At 48.1% G+C, this 19,910-nt stretch overlaps 1 protein-coding gene across 3 annotated transcripts in view; it reads left to right on the top strand.

Annotated features, from left to right (window-relative positions):
• LOC138246178 (uncharacterized protein ZSWIM9-like) overlaps window positions 1–19,910 on the top strand; it is a 43,221-nt gene that overhangs the window by 3,984 nt on the left and 19,327 nt on the right. For 2 of the 3 annotated variants that reach the window (XM_069200503.1, XM_069200502.1), the window contains exons 2-3: window positions 3,381–3,430; window positions 3,993–4,807. In XM_069200503.1, coding sequence (XP_069056604.1) covers window positions 4,470–4,807 — 338 coding nt within the window. In that variant the 5' untranslated portion in view covers window positions 3,381–3,430; window positions 3,993–4,469. Of the gene's footprint in view, window positions 1–3,380; window positions 3,431–3,992; window positions 4,808–19,910 lie in introns of those variants that run through there. The other variant, XM_069200501.1, reaches the window with a different exon arrangement.

Here is a 19,910-nt window from a genome sequence, read left to right as displayed (position 1 = left end):
TTTTTCATAGAAAACAGTGCCTACCTGTGGATTTTGGCCTGTAGCTCAGCCGGCACCTGGGGAAACCTAGCAAACCAGCGCATTTTTGAAAACTAGAAACCCAGGGGAATCCAAGATGGGGTGACTTGCGGGGCTCTGACCAGGTTGTTACCCAGAATCCTTTGCAAACATCAAAATTTGGCCAAAAAAACACTTTTTCCTCTCATTTCGGTGACAGAAAGTTTTGGAATCTGAGAGGAGCTACAAATTTCCTTCCACCCAGCGTTCCCCTAAGTCTCTCAATAAAAATGGTACCTCACTTCTGTGGGTAGGCCTAGCGCCCACGAAAGGAAATGGCCCAAAACACAACGTGGACACAACATATTTTTTCACAGAAAACAGAGGTGTTTTTTGCAAAGTGCATACATGTGGAGTTTGGCCTCTAGCTCAGCCGGCCCCAGGGGTGGGGCAGAAATGCCCTAAAATAAATTTGACCCCCCCCCTGCCCGGGAGCGACCCTTGCCTACGGGGTCGCTCCCCCTGCGTGACATTGGTGCCAAAAAACAAATCCCCGGTGCCTAGTGGTTTCTGCCCCCAGGGGGGCAGAAATGGTCTAAATACAATTTGCCCCCCAGGGGAGCGACCCTTGTCTGATGGGTTAATCCCATCTCTAAAAAAAAAAACAAAAAAAAAAACACACACAAAAAAGATTTGCCCTGGCGCCTAGAGGTTTCTGCCCCCGGGGGGGGGGGGGGGGGGGCAGAAATGGCCTAAAATAAATTTCCCCCCCCCCCCAGGGAGCGACCCTTGCCTAAGGGGTCGCTCCCCTTGCTTGAAATTCACGCAAAGAAAAAACTCCCTGGTGTCTAGTGGTTTCTGCCCCCCTTGGGGGCAGATTGGCCTCATCAAAATAGGCCATTCTGCCCCCAAGGGGGGCAGAAATGGCCTAAATATAATTTTCCCCCACGGGGAGCGACCCTTGCCTAAAGGGTCGCTCCCCACATAAAAAAAAAAAAAAAAAATCATTAAAAAAAATAAAATGATCCCTGGTGCCTAGAGGTTTCTGCCCCCAGGGGGGGGCAGAAAAGGCCTTCCCGAAAAAATGCCCCCCCTGGGAGCGACCCTTGCCCAAGGGGTCGCTCCCATATGTAAATTTCACAAAAAAAAAAAAAACCCTGGTGTCTAGTGGGGTTTCAAAAGCCGGATTGCAAGCAATCCGGCTTTTGAAACCCTGGGAGAGACTTCAAAGGGAAGGAAATACATTTCCTTCCCTTTGAAGCCCCTCCGGGCCTCCCCCACGTGATTGAAAGAGAAATGCTTAGCATTTCTGAGCTTCCAGCGCGATGGGGGAGGCCCCTGTGACTAATCAGCGCTCACTCGCTCGCTGACGTCACAGGGGGGGTGGGGGGTCGGGGTTGGAAGTGGAAGGTCTTCCCCTTCCATCCCCGCCTTGGGGGTGAGGGGGGGTGCACGGGGGGCGCGCTAGCGCTCCCCCAAGTTCCCCTGTGCCTTGGACGAGGTCACCTCTTCCAAGGCACAGAAGCGGTTAAATGGGACGACGATAACATGAAATTCCACTCTGATATCCATAACTTCCTCGTTCCCACGCCAAGTATCAGTGATATGGCTTACACTTTCAGCACTTCATCCAGCATGAATGATGCTGTTACCATCAGCAGGAAAGGGAGTGCCTCTGCAAACCTGTCCAGTGCCATTTTAAGACCTGTGGGGAACACATTTGAATTTTATAACAATTTCCTGCTAATTCAAGTTTGTATAATGACAAACAATAATACGTTTATATTACTCTTTAATAGTATCACAAAAATATCCTTGATACCTTGTACCGGGGCATGAAGGGGCGGCGCTGGTGGGGTGGCGGGGAAAAACAATTTAATAATAAAAAAAACACTTACCTGCACTCGCCGCTGTGACGCTCCTCTCCTCCATCGCAGGCACAGGCTCCCAGCCTGCCCTACGGACAATCCTGATGCTGATCAGAGCATGCTCTCTCCAGCCTGGCAACACAGTGCAGGGCTGGAGTGAGCCTACTACGCATGTGGGTTTGGCCGGCCCGAGACGGCTGGCCAAACATACATGCGCAATGATGAGGAGTGCTGTGCACTCCGCCTCACTGCTCATCACCCCTGTGGACCCGCCCCTTTACCAGAAAATGATAATAAACATGGTTTATTATCATTTTCTGGTAAAGGTTTTGCAGCTGCTGCTGCTACTCTGCCCTAACGGAGGAGCTGCCCATGTTGCTACCACTACTACCAGTTTTTCTCTTTTCTAGGTTCACAAAACAGTTAGAATATGTCTTGCCTGGGACCCTAAAATTCCTTAAGATAACATTACATAGAGAGACAGAGGCTGATGTAAGCAGAGAGCAAGAGAAATGTAATAGACAGGAGTAACATAAAGAGAAGAGTCACTTTGCCAAGGGGCCCTTTGGAAGGTGGGGGGGCCCTATGCAACTGCCACTTTCTGCATGCCTTAAAACATCTTTGACAGCAAAAGCAAAGAAACACAAATGATGGACGGTCCTAGGATGCTTGTTTCCAGTCCAGGGAGGACCTGGCTTGGCATTTCGGGCTGGACTGTTCCCATGGGAAACCGGGTCAAGACTGATTTGCATATGGACATGGGTAGCAAAAAAACAATGGATTTAGGCCCAGATCTTTGTACTGGAGGTGAATGTTTGACATTGTTCAGCATTCCGTTCATCACTTGTTCTTTTAGCATTTGCTGCCCCAAGTGGGAAGGGTATGCCCAGACGTGGGTCCCGTTCTCCCCATGCCACTGGAATCAAGCTAGCCTGGCTGATGAAGGGTGATACCCTGAAACCGGTCCTAGGATGCTTGTTTCCAGTCCAGGGAGGACCTGGCTTGGCAGTTCGGGCTGAACTGTTCCCATGGGGAACAGGGTCAAGACTGATTTGCATATGGCTAGGTCCAAACTGGAATGGCATGGGTAGCAAGATCTCTATACGGGAGGTGAATGTTTGACATTGTTCAGCATTCCGTCCATCACTTGTTTTTTTTGCCTTAAAACATCTTTGAGGCTGGCTTGTATGATTTTGCTAATGTGTGCATCCGTGCACTGTGGTCCTGTATGCAGACACCTTTGGGCTCGTAAATGCTTGCATCAGACACAAGTGCTGCCAAATACCTGAGATATCTGATTAGTAGTAGATAGATTTGAGAATGCATAGTATATCCTCAATGGGAAGGAGACCGGAATCTGTAACGATGCTGCTAATGTCAGGGAGTGAATGTGAAATAAATATTTAGTTTGTTGTGAAATATGTTAACGACCCTATCACTTTCTGAGCAGTGTGTTTAATTCTTACTCCTCCCACAAGCATTTTCTCAGTGCTGACTTTTTATTTTCCTTTGCAGCACCCTCATGGGACCGAGATGACTCTCTACAGAACTGTTTATAACTAAGTGTAAGTGAATTTCGGCCCCTGGGTTTACTGCCAGTTTACTACCATCACATTGGCCACCCTCACAGAGGAATACCTTCACACTGATAAATCCTTCAGCTTGACATGGCACTTGCCTCACCCTTCTACGACCTCAGCCTGGCCAATGCACAATTGTAATGGGAGTTCTAGCGAATGTGAGCTCTAGACCCTGTCAAGGCTATAGTGGCATGGCCATGTGGATGTGTCTTTCGTCCAGTTTAGAAGATATCTTTGTAGTGCTGGAGGTTCAGGTGTTGGGGTGTATTCCCGCCATTGCCTCTTCGTTGCAGGGAGCTCCATCAGGATACCTCTACTTTCCTAGTTGGGTGCGGTGGGATTGGGGCGCCTATGTGCGGAATGAGCAGCATGTGTTGAGATTTGTTAGTTGTTAATATTACTCCTTGTTGATTGAAATAAGTGGGGTTCGGCCTGGCAAGTATCGTAAGGATATGTAGCCCCATTGCTTACACTGCTCAGACAAGAAAAAAATCTTAATGTTTTTCTCTTCTGTTTTTTTTTTTTTTTTTTTTTTTTTGTCTTACAGTTTGGTCGCCTCTGTTCAGTACTTCCTTTGGGCAAGAGTGTTTCTGGTTCCCCTTTTCGTTCCTTGCAACACAGCTTCCTCTAAGCTCTTGCCTCGGCTCTTGGGATGGTTGTCTCTGCAGTTCTTGTTCCTCCCCTTTTCCCTGGATATTTTTAGAATATCCTCATGGGCTTCCCACTGGCAAGGGAGGCGGACTGTAGTGGGTCTGTGTAGGACCAGCTATGAGCCTGCATAGGCTAATATGCAAACGAGTATTTGCCCTCTGATATTAATAAACCTTAAAAAACAATGTTAGTTTAGTAGCCTTTCTTCGGAATTTGGCGCCCTCCTCATGTTATAGACTCGGAGGGGGCTTTTCAGTGCCTTTTGGGGTTTGGGTGGGAATAAATTCCCTTCACTTTCTAGACTTGATCCTTATAACTCCTCTGCTCACCCCTTGACATCATTCCTGCCTCCTAACCCTGCCCCCACCTTTCCATGGACACCTTGAATCCGCTGAGCCCTGCAATGGAGGAGAAGGAGGAGCCCCCAGCGGCCGCCTTGCCCTTGGACCTCTCACTGCCGCCGGGGTCAGCCTCACTCGAGGAGCGGGAGCTCCGTGGCAGGGAGTTCCCTTCTTGGGAGGCGTTCTGCTCTTACCTCGAATCCTGGTGTGAGCAGAAGGCGACCATCTTCATCATCCGGGAATTCATACCACTGAGCCGGTGCGAATGGGCGGCAGATCTGATGAGCCCCGAGGCGGTCGCGGCTCTCAAATACAGCTACCTCCGGCTTGCCTGCAAGGGAAGGAGACGGTCCAGGAAACTGGATCCTGGGTAAGGCCAACTTGAGGTGCTGACACTTACAAAGATGTCGGGTTCTTAACTACTAAACTCTGGCAGTCTTATGCATATATTAATAGATGGGTGCTATTATGGGCTGGTGGAATTATGTGACAAAGGATAACTGAGTAATGAGCGGGGCTATTCAGATTATGTGAAAAGGAAAGCACTCTGTGCAGCATTTTCTGTTATCACTTATGATGTACCTATTTTATCCTTTATCACACGTTGCTATCAAATGAATGTTCGTGCTTTAAAAATATATGGGTTCCTAGAGAAAGAAAATAGACACATTTAGCAGATCATAAGCAAAATGTTATTCCCCAACAATTATTTTGTGCTGCTGTATAACATGCTATTCACACTGCCCTGTATATTATTGGTCGAACGTTGCTAGTTGTGTTTTTTTTATTTTTTTTATAAAGGCTACGTTTTAGTTTCGAGGTGGCTTGTCCTACCTCCCCATAGGCCCACAATGTACTACTACACAGACTCCACCTCAGGTTGTTTTTTTGCCATTGGTTTGGGCATCTCTTCACTCCTGTTATTGCTGCGCCACAAAATAAAATTTTGACGTCAGAGGATCAGAGCAAAGATATTGCAAGACATGGAAGATGCATTGAGGCCTTCCGACTGACCCCGGGGAAGGTTGCATGAAAATGCCTTGCAGTGGGGGAGGGAGATGGACGGCGTACGGTACTTCTATATTGTACCCCTCATTCAGTTGTGAAGTCTTGTGGTCATACTGGCAGCGGGTCTGTAACCTCTTTGTCACAAGTGACCACAACGAAAGCACTTGCCCAGAATGTAAAACCTTTTCAGAGAAGACCACTAGGCACCGATGGAAGAGAAGGTGAGCGCACTGTTTCTCAGTGCAGCACCAAGCCACTCTGGAGACCCCATCTGCAGAAGAAGCTGAAGGAGCGGACTCTTGACAATGAAAAGCAGGGGTCCTCGGTAGCCTGGATGCTCAGGAGTGGAGGTCCACCTATGTGTCCTCGCGTGACTCCAGAGACCAAGAGTCTCCAGTCCGCTCCACAAAACCTGCACCCAGGACTAGTACCACACCTCGTATTTCAGGCCTCACACAGAGGCCTCGGCTGAACACCAAGAATTTTCCTCCAGGGTATTGATCTCAAAACCCGACTCTGCTTCATCGCAACAAATATCCCAAGAGCTCCGTGGCCTGATCAAAGAGCCTCTCGTGAAAAAGACCATAGAGACTGCTTCTTCCACGGTGGACTACACCGCTCAATGCTAAAAGCTGCCTTCGAAGCAGATAGAAAAGCGTTCAGCTTTCGGCGCCATGAACAAAGTCGAGCGAAGACATCGACTACACAATATCCTCAGCTCAAGAAAGAGAGCTGCCTGATAGTGGGCAGAGGGCAATTTACCATGACCCAAATGCGGGTCACATTTTCACTCTGCCCCTTCACTACATCCTGACACTAAATGCAAGTTCACTTTCAAAGAGGCTGTTCCTCCGGAGATTAGAGAACTCCACCCCTCCCCATCCACCCCAATTCCTAAGAAAAGGCCAGACAACATTCTCCTCATCACCACAGGTATTCCCATTGCACTCTTTGTGCCAGGCTGTGACCAAGACCTCCCAACTGACCCACTGCCCATGTATCGGGGCCAAGAACCAGCGACCAGCAGGAAGACATTCGGCTTGACTGCAGAGCAAAGCTGCAAGGCAACTTGCCTGTGGAGCTCTGTTCTGCTAGGACTTCTTTGCCAGAGGACACCTCTGAATGCCACGCAGTGACCGAGAGGTGGTGCACGTAATATACCACACGGTTTCTGTCCTTGCTGAAGTCTATATTGAAGTGCTCCGCTGGCAGTTACAACGATCCTGCAACGCCAAGGGTGGAGAAAATATTTTAAGATTGCACCACAAAATCATTTGTTTATCCTTGGGCATGTACCATCTGGCTCTCACACCCTACACACAGCATGGAAAAGAGCCCATATGCAGGGCACAGAAACCTTTCCCCTCCTAATCAGTAGAGTGAGTATGGATTCTACAGGAAAGCTGGTCGCAATGGGCGCAGAAACTCCGTAGTGCAATGCTAACTTCATGGCCCTCCTGGCTGGGTATGACAGACATCACTGGTAAGAGACGGCACAACCACTTAAGCAACACACAGAGGAAAGAGCAAGTAGATTGCGAAGGAGGCAAAAATATTCTTCAGTGCTAACATCCAGTGGTGCCTTAATGCAGCAGATGCCGCCTTTAGGCAAGTACATACCAGCATCATCGTATGACCTGCTTGGCTCAGAGTATCAGCCTTCCACCCTAAGCCCATCACCACAAGAGAACGAGATGCTTGAAGAAGTTAAAAATGACTCAGAAACTGTTAAAGCAATGAGTGTCTGGCAACCTCAGCCAAGAACGGTGTCTGCAAATCTGAGCAGGATACAAACCACTGTCCACGGTGTCTGCACAACAACAGTAGCCGGATATATATATATATTTTTTTGGAAGGGCAGCAGCAGCGAGACAGAGAAGGACGATATCATAGAGGTGCCCAAGACAAGGCTATTTACCAACGGGCACTTTCTTACCCCTGCAGACCCAATGCCTGACTGGGAAGACTGGGGCTATACCACCCCCAATGTGAGCATATACCAGCAGGTAAGTGGGTACCCACCCCACCCGATCCCATACTCCGCCATCATACCATCAGCAAAGATTACTGCCAGTTGTTGTTTAAGATGTGCGCCTTCTCAAAAGAGAAAAATACATTTTTTTCCAGCACGCCAGAGATCTACAAGTCTCTTCACTGTATTTCCTAATTACCAAGAGGGACTGAGTATTATGGCTGATCCTCAACCTCACAGCACTCGACAGCTACATTACGCCCATTCATTTCAGAACAACTATGATGCAGGGTGTCATTCCCTTCCTCAAGGTGGGAAACCATAAAGCAGCCCTCGGTCTCCAGGATGCCCACTTGCACATCTCTATACACCAGACTCCCCGCCAGTAGCTTGGATTTGTGGTAAGTGGGGCTCGCCACCCATTCAGAGTATTGCCATTCACGGTTACTACAGCACTGAGTATCACCACACGTCAGGCTGGCGCCCCAGGCACAGCTACATTCATGTCATGCTCGTAAAGGGGACCAGTCAAGTGCAATCCTCAACCACACTCTACAAACATTCTACCTCTTCACAATCAGTCAAAGGATGTCACACCTGTGTCCTGAACAAATCCAGGCTTCCTTGGGAGTGACGCACCGTGCAGAAAAGGATGAAGCTTACCTCAGCGCCAAGAACGAGTCTTTGCATTTCAAAGGCTCCTTCCCCTTTTCCCGTCATCATGCCCTCTGGCAGTGAGAATGATAGTGCGACTGATGGAAATGATGGTATCAAGAATTTCACTACCGCAAGGTTGCACATGCACCTCTTCAGGAGTGTTTTTCCATTTGTGTTCACTAGCGACTGGAAGAACTTGTGTTGGTGTAGCCCCGTGTTCAGCATAGATGGCAGTGGTGCAGCAACAACAACTTGTTACTGGATAGCCCCTTTCTCGATCTACAACTGCAGATAGCAAAATTCAGACATCTCCTTCGTAGGTTGGGGGTTGATATAGGTTACCCCCACAACCCAGGGCAAGTACTTCCTACAATGTCATCTGCACATCTGGTTGAACTCATGGTAGCAGAGTTTGCCTTACAAAGCTTTTCAGATGAGTATTCACAACAAGGTGGTCGAACAGACAATATCACTCCCATGTACTAGGTATAGAAACATGGGGTCATGCAGTCAATGCAGTTGTCCAGGCTTGCACAGACAATCCAGTGTCGAGCAATTAATCATCAATTAAGAAGATGAAAAACCTTCTGAATAGTGTTACACAGCTAAATGGAAAAGATTTGTACACAGCTGTACTAATCGCAACATATAGACCTTAAGGGCAAGGTACAAAATATTATACCCAGTTGTACACCTTCAAAAAATGATGCCTTACAGATTAGTGCATTGGGGGCAGTAGCTGCATACCTACAAAACAAAACTCCCACCACCCCCTTCTGAGATTGCCACCAGCCAAGTAATGGGCCATGAATGTTCACTCTTCTAGTGTTATGTGGCTCCATTTCTTTTGTGTCACCTGCAGATTCTCTCATGGAAGATGGCTTTCCTAGTCACTATGGTCTCTCCTAAGAGAGTCGGTAAACTCCACGTTTTATCAGTGGAAGAAACTTTTTATACGGGTGTGCAAAGATCGAGTTTACCTCAGGGTGCAGCCTAATTTCTAACCAAAAGCAGTCTTGATATTTCTTGTCAACCATCCCACTGATGTAACTTCATTCTTTCTTCTACCACAGTCGGTCGGGGAAAGAGTGCTACATACCCTAGATGCTAGAAGGGCCATGATGTGCTCTGCGGATCATGCTCAGTCCATTGGGAAGGCCAAGCAGCTGTTGGTTGCTGTCGTAACCTCTGCAAACCCATTTCAATAAGCTATTGACTTCTGCAGTGTATTTAAGTCGTGTTGTACAGCAGCCTGGCTGTGCAGCATGGCTAAACATAAAATTAGAAAAAAGTGATATGGCTTGGCTTAGTGCTGGCTTTTTTTTCATGTGTGACGGACAAGCAAAGTGGGGGAAAGGTTGGAGGGAAGAACAAACCGGGACAATGGGTGAGGTATAGGGAGATGAGGGCAGCAACATGGAATGGGAGGTCGGGTGCGAGGGGGAAGAAGCAACACGAAAAGGGGACCGTCTGAAGGGGAAGAAGCAACACAGGGAAGAAGAAGAAATAGTACCTCAATCACAGCGCAAACAGGGGACTGACCCTAATCAAGAGGAACTGATCTGGGCTTGGCGTATGCTCAAGAAAAAACAATGACACCCGACACGTGTTGGCCGATTAGGAGGAAAGAAAGAAGAGTGACAACGAATGGTAAGCAGTGGGTGGACTCCAAGCACTTTATTGTAAACAATACCCATCGCCGTGACAGCACATGTGGTTGGCAGGAAACACCTGAAAATCAAGTCAGTAGTGAATAGCATCCAGATGTGTTCTGCCAAACACGTGCCACATTCTGTACCAAAAGCACATTCCACTCACATTGTCCAGGGTAACATCCCACTGGCAGAAACATTAAACTGCTACCTGGTCATCTGCTCACACATTAGCTAAGCATTACTGTGTGGATATTCGATCCTAAGAGGCGGCATAAGTTGGGTAGCTAAACTAGAAAGCATTTTCAATGCAACAGGTCTGGCATTTGCTCGAGTTAGAGCTGTTAGCGGTGTAAAGGAAGAAAAAAAACGCAGCGTGGAAAATAAACAGATAAAGTAGTCTGGACCCCAGGATCAAAATATCGAGCCTCGTATGTTTCTAGTAGTTTACCAGTGCTGCGTAGGTGGGCTAAACACCGGAAAAGGTATGACGTATGCTTGCCTTTCACAAATGAAAGCAAGCGGATTTTAAAAGGCAAGCCCACGAACCAATGTAAGTGACTGACGTGACATGGGTGTGGTTTGAAGCCCAAAGAGAGATTACTGAATGGACTGAGCTCTTTGCGCTTGCCCGTAAAAACACTGCTCCACAAGTCTGCATTTTTACTTCCATCACACAGCTTTAGGGACTTGATTTTCAGTCTGTGAACAGCGTGTGATTTGCAGCAGCCCATGCTGCTAACAGAAAACATTACTTACATGTAACAATTGGTTTGTAGCCTTTAAAGCTGTAAATTGATATGTGCCCTACCTACCTCATTGATTGGAGCGCTGGTTACATATTTTATGCTAACCATGCATATTTCTTCTCCAAGTCAGACTCTGTACCACTTCGCATGTACACGCAAATACCTACCAATAGGGGAAAAACACAACTTGAGGTGAAGCCTGTGTCCTGACAGACTGACGTGAATCAGCCCTGGTGCATTGTGGGGTTCAGCAGAGGAATCAAAAGGCACCTCAAAACCTCTTTAAAGAAAAATAACTTTTAACGTCTAAGCCAAACGCTATATTGCGGGAGTGTCCGCAGGATCTGGATACACAATACTGGAAACAGATCGTTACAGGTTAGTGATGTTTGTTCTTTTTATTTAGGAATGTCCTTTCTACCTTATATAGTTACATTGTGTAAAGCTCATGCAGTGCTGGGTTTTGCACATATGTTTGGATGAGGGAGTTGCATAGCATTAGAACCAGGTATCTTTTTGTGTCCCCCGAAGCATTCCTTATCCAGAGGAAAAAAAAGGCATTTTCGGTTCTTTGCCAGTAATGTACCACTTGTAGGTCTAGCTCAAAGACCTCTGCTCTACCTTGCCTTAAAAAGCTGCCTTCTGTGCCCTGGGTTATAGACACTGTATTGCCTCCTTAGCTCAGATAATGCAGGACTGCAAATATTTTGTGGTTTTAGGGAAGGCACAACCACTTGAATCACCCCCTAGCAGGATGGGGCTTCATCTTGTCACGGTTTGCAGCTCCTTCTTTTTCCAAGACAGTGGCGGGCTTAGAGGGGAAGGCGATAATAAAGGGTGTTGTGAACTGAACCCTGCCCGTAATGGAGATGAAGAGCTTATTTCAAAGTACAGGCACATTCTAGGGATATTTATTGCCCGACCAGTTTTGTTCAGTCCAGGGTATTGCTACAAGGAAGTCAGGTCGAATCAATCAAAACGTATGCTCGCTGAAAGTCCTAACTTTAACCAGTTCTATGCAGAGTATGCGTTTTCATTGGAGGGGACGGTGCAGACACCAAAAGATTAAAATGGGATATCTATTGAGTGTGTGGGGAAGAGGGGCAGTAAACGTCTTGGGCGCTAGTAGAGAATAAAGAAAGAGAACTGATTCTGGTCATTCATTCTCAAGAGTAGCTGTAGCCTGAAGGACAGTGGTCTTCATACTTTTAATGCCGAGCGACTCCACCCCCACCCGTGGAAAGAAAATCTTCAGCCCACCCGCAGAATTTTTCACTATCATTTTATTAAGTTGACAATGTTTAAGTATGTCTAGATTTATTTAAACATTGCAGTTATGTTGCCTTTTTTAAAAATGCAATAAAATACACAATTGCCAAACATACTATTCTGGTGCTGCAGGCCCTACAGAGTTGTAAAAGTATCGACAGTGTGGTTCTTAGAAGTGGGGGTGAGGTAGGGTTTTTGAAAAGTATTTGGAGTCCCTTACCTTTTGACACACACTCCCTGCTTGGATATAAATGGCAAAACATGTTAGTGATGGCCCATTACAGAGCGTGTTAGTGTTGGTAATTATTTCCCGTTTAAAACAAAGCACTGACATCGCACTAGTGCTTCTTTTAGCCAGAGCCCCAACAAAAAGTTTATCAGTCCCTATGTCAGTGTGAAGTTTAGCAGAACCACAGAGTGGCGGCAAAAGCCAAGCAGAAACTGAGCATACTTTAGAGCATGGGTACTCACAAACTTTTTCTCGGGGGCCAAAATTGCAGTATGGTTTGCGGCCGAGGGCCGCACTGAAGTGACCGCGGGGGCGGGGCTTAGAGGGGGAACAACCACCCCACCCCCTTTTTCAAAACAATGCCCCTACCCCAGTAACACACACAACGCGCACACATACAGCGCCATCTGCTCTCACCTCTACCCCAGTAACACACACAGCGCGCACACATACAGCGCCATCTGCTCTCACCCCTACCCCAGTAACACACACAGCGCGCACACACAGCGCCATCTGCTCTCACCCCTACCCCAGTAACACACACAGCACCATCTGCTCTCACCCCTACCCCAGTAACACACACTGCGCCATCTGCACACAGCGCCATCTGCTCCCACCCCTACCCAAGTAACACACACAGCGCCATCTGCTCTCACCCCTACCCCAGTAACACACACTGCGCCATCTGCACACAGTGCCATCTGCTCCCACCCCTACCCCAGTAACACACACTGCGCCATCTGCACACAGCGCCATCTGCTCTCACCCCTACCCCAATAACACACACTGCGCCATCTGCACACAGCGCCATCTGCTCTCACCCCTACCCCAGTAACACACACTGCGCCATCTGCACACAGCGCCATCTGCTCCCACCCCTACCCCAGTAACACACACAGCGCCATCTGCACACAGCGCCATCTGCTCTCACCCCTACCCCAGTAAAACACACCGCGCGCACACACACAGCGCCATCTGCTCTCACCCCTACCCCAGTAACACACACACACAGCGCACGCACACAGCGCAATCTGCTCTCACACCTACCCCAGTAACACACACTACATTAAAAACAAATAAATAAATAACCAAAGAGCCTTACCTGACTCAAAGCACTGTAAAGATGCCACAAATGTGGAACAGCAGGCAGGCAGGCGGGCAGCAGACGTGGAGCCGGTGACAGGAAGCAGACGACCAAAGCCCCATAAAAGTTAGCTGCAAGCGCTGACTTTTATGGGGCTTTGGCTTCCAGGATCGTCAGGGCAACGCCATAAACAATGGCCGCCGTATGTAAACATAGAGGAGGGCCGCGGGAGCATGCTCCCGCGGCCCTCCTCTATGTTTACATACTGCTGCCATTATGATGTGGCGTTTGGTGTGCGTCTCGCGGGCCACCAAGCTAGGTCCGTGGGGCCGGTGGCGGGCCGTACTTTGAGTACCGTTGCTTTAGAGGCATTGCGCTGGCATGTAAGGCAGTAGTACATGATGCATGTAACGGGCTAGTGTTTTGTAACATGCACAGTGGTTTTTCGTAAACATCTGTGCAACTTTGTTTTCATCTTGTCCTACCAAAGTGACAGTTTTCTTGCCACACAAACTGAAAATAAAAAGTAAAACAGTTCACGTAAGTGAGCCGATTCAAAGGCCTCCGCCGCCATGAGCGTGAGTGCCAAGGAGAGACGCAAAAGGAAAAAGAAGCTTGCGTGCAGTCAAAGTTATCGGCAAAAGTGCAATTATCCATGAAACCGGGTCGATGGCCAAGGCGGTAACAAACTCCCCCCACCCCAAGGAGGGATAAACGTAAAGCATTTACCAATGAAGACAAAGGATTTTTGAAGAGCAAGCTCACGAATGAGTAATAGTGAAGGGTGTGCAGTGGGCGTAGTTAAGAGCCCAGATACATACCAACATGTTGGAAAAGCAGTGCTTGCGCGCTGCTATGCTCAACCTAAAAATGAAAGGAATTGGAGTGTAGAACTGAAAATTAAACTATATTGCTGTAAATGTTTGGGGAAATGTGAAATTGCATGCCCATATTTTCAATGTACCTTTTATACTTGTGGCTTCCTAAATACATTTTAGAGAAATTGTAGTTTTGTCACCATTTTTGCAAAGTTTTCTAGGGGCGGGTGATCGAATCCACTTCCTTCCTGTCACCAACAGCACTGAGACAGCCAGGTTTGCTTTGCCGACGAAGAAAGTATTGAAATTTAGGGAAGAAATCTATGCTCTACCAAATTCCAGGTTCACCAGGAGCGGCTTGGCTTCCTGTGTCCCAAGTGACCTTTAAGCTTTATAGTCTGGAGTGTGAGACCCTGCTTCCCAGGCTGCAGTCCATTCGTTTTAGGGACTGTGAATCTTACATTTTATACTACTGAAACGGACTCCCTCTTTGTTTTTGTTGTTGCTGGTTATGGGATGAGAGGCAGTTCCTTGGTGCTCCTCCTATTCATCTGAGTGTGTTGATCTCTGCAGTGGTTGAGGAATGTTCTTATAATAAGAGAAGTGTCCCTTTTTTTTTTTTTTTACTCACATTTTGGTTCCTGCGCTTCAGCGCTACTTTCCAGGGATCCAGTTCCCTACCCAAAGCTTTTCACACATTACTGCTTTAAGTTACAGAGAGATGGATTTTATATGGATGCCTTTTGAGTGCCCCTCTGTCTGCAGGCAGTCACAAGAGTTTTTCTGACGTAAATCATATGCTCATTGTGGCAGGAGTCCTCTGAAGCGAGGTCTAGTCAGACACCGCAACCCTGGGGGCGCGGGGGGGATTGTGGATGATCTGTAAGAGCCACCGTATATTGAGGAACGTTCTACGTCCCGTTATGAATCCAGATTCATTGTCATGGACCAGTGTGCCAATCAAGGGGAGCAGTCTGTTGACAAATACCTTTCCCAAGTGTTTGTACTCATGGTTGAGAAAGGATAGTGTACGGTATGACCGTACATCCAGTGGATCTCATCCCGGTTTGGGGAGGACCACTATCAACGCATTTCATTGCGAGTCTGGGAGTTGACCACACGATCTGGCTTCTATAAACACTTCTGGGTTAGTAGAGCAGAAAATGTGGCATAGTATTTGGCTGGTAGCCCTCCCATTCCAGTAGTTCTATTTCTGGCGATCTGGGCTACTGCCGCTTTGACCTTGTCCAATCAAATGCGTTCTTTCGGATGGGCCCTCTGTAGTGGGGACAGGCGAGGTAATGGGAGTATATTCATGAACCCATGTAGCAGTTCGGGGGAAGGGATATCAAGCCCCGTACAGAGTGCGGTAGTAATCTTGGAATGCATCATTAATATCAGCCTCCGAGGGGGACAGTGAGCCATCATCTCGTCTGATGGCTCCAAGTGGGGTTCGTTGCTGGTCTTGCTTAACCAACCATGCTAGTAGTCTGCCCAATCAGTTGCCCCCTGCATGTAACATGGTCAGTCAGTGTTTGTAGTCATGCCAACCCAATCGCATTTCTGCTTCTCTATACTGTCCACATCGGAGTCTGAGACACTCAACCCCTGTCTCTTAGACAGCCACTGCTCTCTCTAAGGGGCACAGTTCTCTCTTTACCGTTAGTAATTTGTCTTGCAATACTCGTTGGACCCCTCCTCACCCCCCCAGGGTGTTAGCTATGCAATGCCCCCATACCACTACTTAGTGTGCGTCCCATTCTGTTGCCCTGAAAGGGAGGGGAGTCCCTTATTAAGGTCAAAGTCTTCACTGAAAGGGGGGGGTCTAATGATGCTTCTGTCTGAAGCTGCCAGGTAGGAGTTTGCAGGCGCAGTCTGCTCCATAGCAGGACTATTTGCATTAGGTAATGGTCCAAGAACGTATGGGACAGGTACTCTGATCTGGTAACCAATGGACCCAGCTGTTCAATGCAAAGTATCAAATTGAGCCTTGTATGGAGGTCATGAACCAGGGAATAGAATGAATATTCAGTGTCTGTCAGGTGCCCCAGTCACCACACATCGTATAGGTGCTTTTGTGTCAGCCAAGTCCGGAAGTACTGCATTGTCCTGACACCCGCTGTACCACACAAAGGGGGAAAACAGAAGTCCCAAACCCCATCTTGGACACAGTTAAAGTCCCCACCACAGAGGTCCAGCGCTGCTGGATCACAGAAAAGGACATAAAAAAAATATATTTGATTGAAATGTTGTGCGTAGATCTCTACAGGTGTTCGCTGGGCCCCATTTAAGTGTCGCTCTGCACCACATGTCTGCCCCTCTGCATGCACGCTGTGACGATCTACTACATATGGGACCCCTGGAGCGATCCATATCAGCATGTGCGAACGCTGATGAGAATGTGCCATGGACCTGTCCTCGCCATTTCGCACACACACTTTGGAGTTCTGTGGCCTTGAAATGCGTTTCTTGCAGCATGGCGATATGTACACAAGAGCGCTTAAGGTATGCATAGATTTATTATGTTTAGCAGGGGTTGCCATGCTGCGCACATTCCATGTTACCACAATAAACGGTGGGGTAAGATTGTCAGTACGTGTTCTCACACCATGTAACAATAGTGTGTGTGCCAGGTAATGGGCCATGTGCTCAAGGTGAGCACATATTTACGATTGCTCGCAGGTAAGTAACGTGTCCCTCACTTCCACCAATGCGCACTCAACAGTATGTGTACAAAGCCTTCACATACACAAACTTAAAACAACAAACATAACACTGCCATCGTATTCCCACAGGTCAGGTTGACATTCAAGTCCCCAGCCAAAGGCCCCTTAACAAAAACCATAATCAAAGAAACCATATACTATGGGCAAAACATGTCCACTTTGGAGTCTCTCTCTGTGGAGCGTGGAAATACCAGTGTTCACTGTCCTCATGGCTTATGCCCGATACAGAGAATCCAGCATCCAGCCCTCCCAAACTTGAAAGCTCAACTTAGAAATGCCCAGCCACACCAGCAGGCATCTGTATTATAATTCATCTGCAGACCGTGGGGTAATTTTCGGGCATTCGTAGATGCTAGCTTTGGATGACTGAGATGTCTGAGTCAAACTCCGGGTACTCAGTACGTAGAAGAGCAAAGAGTTAGTGCTGTACTGCGGGGCCTCGGTCACTGCTCGCCCCTACTTCACTAACACCTGATCCCAGGATGGTTTTGTTCTGGTGGGCCCCTGCTTGCGTTGTCGAGGTCTGGGAACCAACCACTCCCTGGCACTTGAGTCTTCCAGTGGGCCCTGTGTCGGTCCATTGGCATGCAGCCAGGTCCACACGTCTTCAGGGGAGGGGAAAAATGTGGGTCGTCTCTCTGTCAATCACTCAGAGCTTCGCTGGAAAGAGAAGCACATACTGAAAGTTCAGCTCGCAGAGGCATTGTTTGACCTTTGTGTAAGAGCCGCATAGTAGCTGCACCTCCATCATGAAGTCAGGCTACTCTTTGATCACAGAGTTTTCGTACTGCCACGGTCCTTCGTGCTGAACTGCAAGTCGTGGTCGTTATGGTTGAGATTGGTGCTATGGGTAGCCTCAAGATGGCGAAGTGTGTCCAGGGTCCGGTCCGAGGAAGTAGAGGAGAACCTCAGCTTGGTGTTACTTCGGGTAGAGGTTTGGTGGTCTTTGGTTTCACCATCATTAAGTCCTTTCAGTAAAGACCCCAGAGGTAGTACAGAAGCTCTGTGGCACACGTTTGCAGGTGTGTGGCAGGAGAGCAGATAGTTGCTCTGTTAACTCTCCAGTGTCTATCTCCTGATTGTCACCAGGTACAGTCAAAGCCACTGGCCCTTGCAACAGAACTCATGTATTCCAGAGCGGGGAGTGAGGTATGCACGTCTCGGGGATGTTACCTGGTACTAGGCGCAGCAAGCCAGGCATTGGTGGGTGGGCCAAGTCGACAAGGTCGCAGTAGGCACTTTCGCTGTTGTTTTGCAGTCCAGGCAGCATGTGGGCTAAATCGCAGTGCAACATGCAAACCCACAACCAGGAGTAATCAGTCTGTAGGTTCGAAGTGCAGAGCTACTACTCCAGCTGGTAAGAATCAGGGGAGATAGATGTCGGGGGGCAAGCCGTGTCCAGGAGTAGAGCAGCTCAATATGCAGTTCTATCATTCGGAGGGGCAGTAGCAGGCCGTTCTCTATTGCTTGTGCCCCCAATGTCACGCGATGGAGGCTTCTAAGTGATCCCTAAATACTGGGTTCCAGTGGTCACACAGCTCCTAACCGGCCATGGTCAGACGGGGACACGCAAGGTAGGCTCAGGGCATCAGGAGATACGGGCCCGAGGTAGTAGGCACCAACGGTAAGGACTCACCCCAGTGCCTTCTTTCAGTCGTACCAGCGAGTAGCGCAGTCTCTCCTCCCTCCTGCGGTCACCAGCTCCCCAGAGGTCTGGGCGCCGCAGTGCCGCTCCAACCAAGTGGCGTTGTTCACGTGCCCCGTGGTAGTCGGTGACCATTCAAGGGTTGCCGAAGTAGTGCATCGGTGCCCTCACACCTTGTGTTGGCAGGATCGGGCCGATGAGCCACACTGGGGGTGCCTGACGGCTGAAATGCACCCCGGCAATGTCGACCGTGGTGTGGGTCACTGCCAGCAAGGAGAATAGCAGTGACCCACACCGGGTCGACATCGGCATAGAAGGCCCTGTCCTAGGCCTCCGATCTTGGTTGTGGGACTCCTCCTCATCGGGCTATGGCGACGGTCGCTCGTCAGCCTCACAGTTGGCAGCCCTTGATAGAGGAGGCAAGCGAAGTGGTTGTGAGCAGCAAAAAGTGGCTGGGTGGGGAGGATAAAAGGAGGAATTTTGTTTGCGCCTGCCACGATGCTCACTAAAGTGTGTTCGATGCGGCTGCCATCTTGGCCACTCTCCCCTCCCTTAGTATCCCTTAATACTTCCCATCCCTATACCCAAACTACTCGTTAATGCCACATTTTCAAAACCCTTACTACTACCCCGTAATGCTGCCTTTCCCAGAGTCCTAAAAAACGCTTACTGCTGCTTAGTAGTACCCCTAAAAAACACGCACTATCCCTTAATGCTACCCACCCCTGAACTGGGTAAAATAAACCTCTAGACTACTCCTTAATGCTGTTTTTCATGGAACCCTAGAAAACCCTTACTAGTCTCACCAATAAAGACTCTGAACACTGCTACTCCAGCACATTGTATTACTTTCCAAGAGAAGAAACTGTGCCTTATCATTGAGCTTAAGAAAGCTATGGTCCACCCACCACTGGATAGCCCACAAAGAATCTCAGTTTTATCATAGAGCTGGAACAATTTTCAGCCAAAAGGATCACCTCCTGCTTATCATCAGTACAGAACATGTTGCAACCAAATACTCTAATCTGAATGGAAAGATGCTGGACACACATGGTGGATAATATCAGGCACAGTAATGATCCCGGAGGCACACTACACTGCACGGGGACACTTTTTAGACCAAAACGGCAAGAGCTGATTTTAAGAAAAGACATCAACAATGCCAGAGTACCTTGGACACTCAAATCTGAGCACATTGTTAGCAGATGGGTGTGATCTATAGTGTCAAACTTGGTAACCTTCATGACCGTTTCTGAAGCTGTTTCTACTCTAAAACCCATTTATATAGCACATTCTTCTTCTCCTGGAGGGCAGAGAGCAATTTTGTGACCAGCTTCTCTAGATTTTATTGAAACTAATGTGGGGGGTCATGCATAACTGTAAGGACAAGTTGAAGAAGCAGAGGGGACAGTCATCTTAAAACACAGGACAAAAATCACTATGAAGATAAATACTAGAGACCACTTTGCTCTTTTGGTCTTGTGCGACCAGAGAAAGGTAGGACTAGCCTGCATCAGACTGCGAGCTTCAAAAGGACATTTAATCCTGGCATTGAAAGCTTGAATTTAATGGTGATTCAGATGAATTGAATTTTTACAAATGTGGCTTTATAGATGACCCTGATATGTTCAGGTGTTTGTGTGTGTTTGTGGCCTTACCACCTG

The sequence above is a fragment of the Pleurodeles waltl genome, chromosome 7 (genome assembly GCF_031143425.1).
Source record: "Pleurodeles waltl isolate 20211129_DDA chromosome 7, aPleWal1.hap1.20221129, whole genome shotgun sequence".
NCBI lineage: Eukaryota > Metazoa > Chordata > Amphibia > Caudata > Salamandridae > Pleurodeles > Pleurodeles waltl.
Note: the sequence above shows the minus strand (reverse complement) of the source record. Positions and strands in the feature narration are given on the sequence as shown.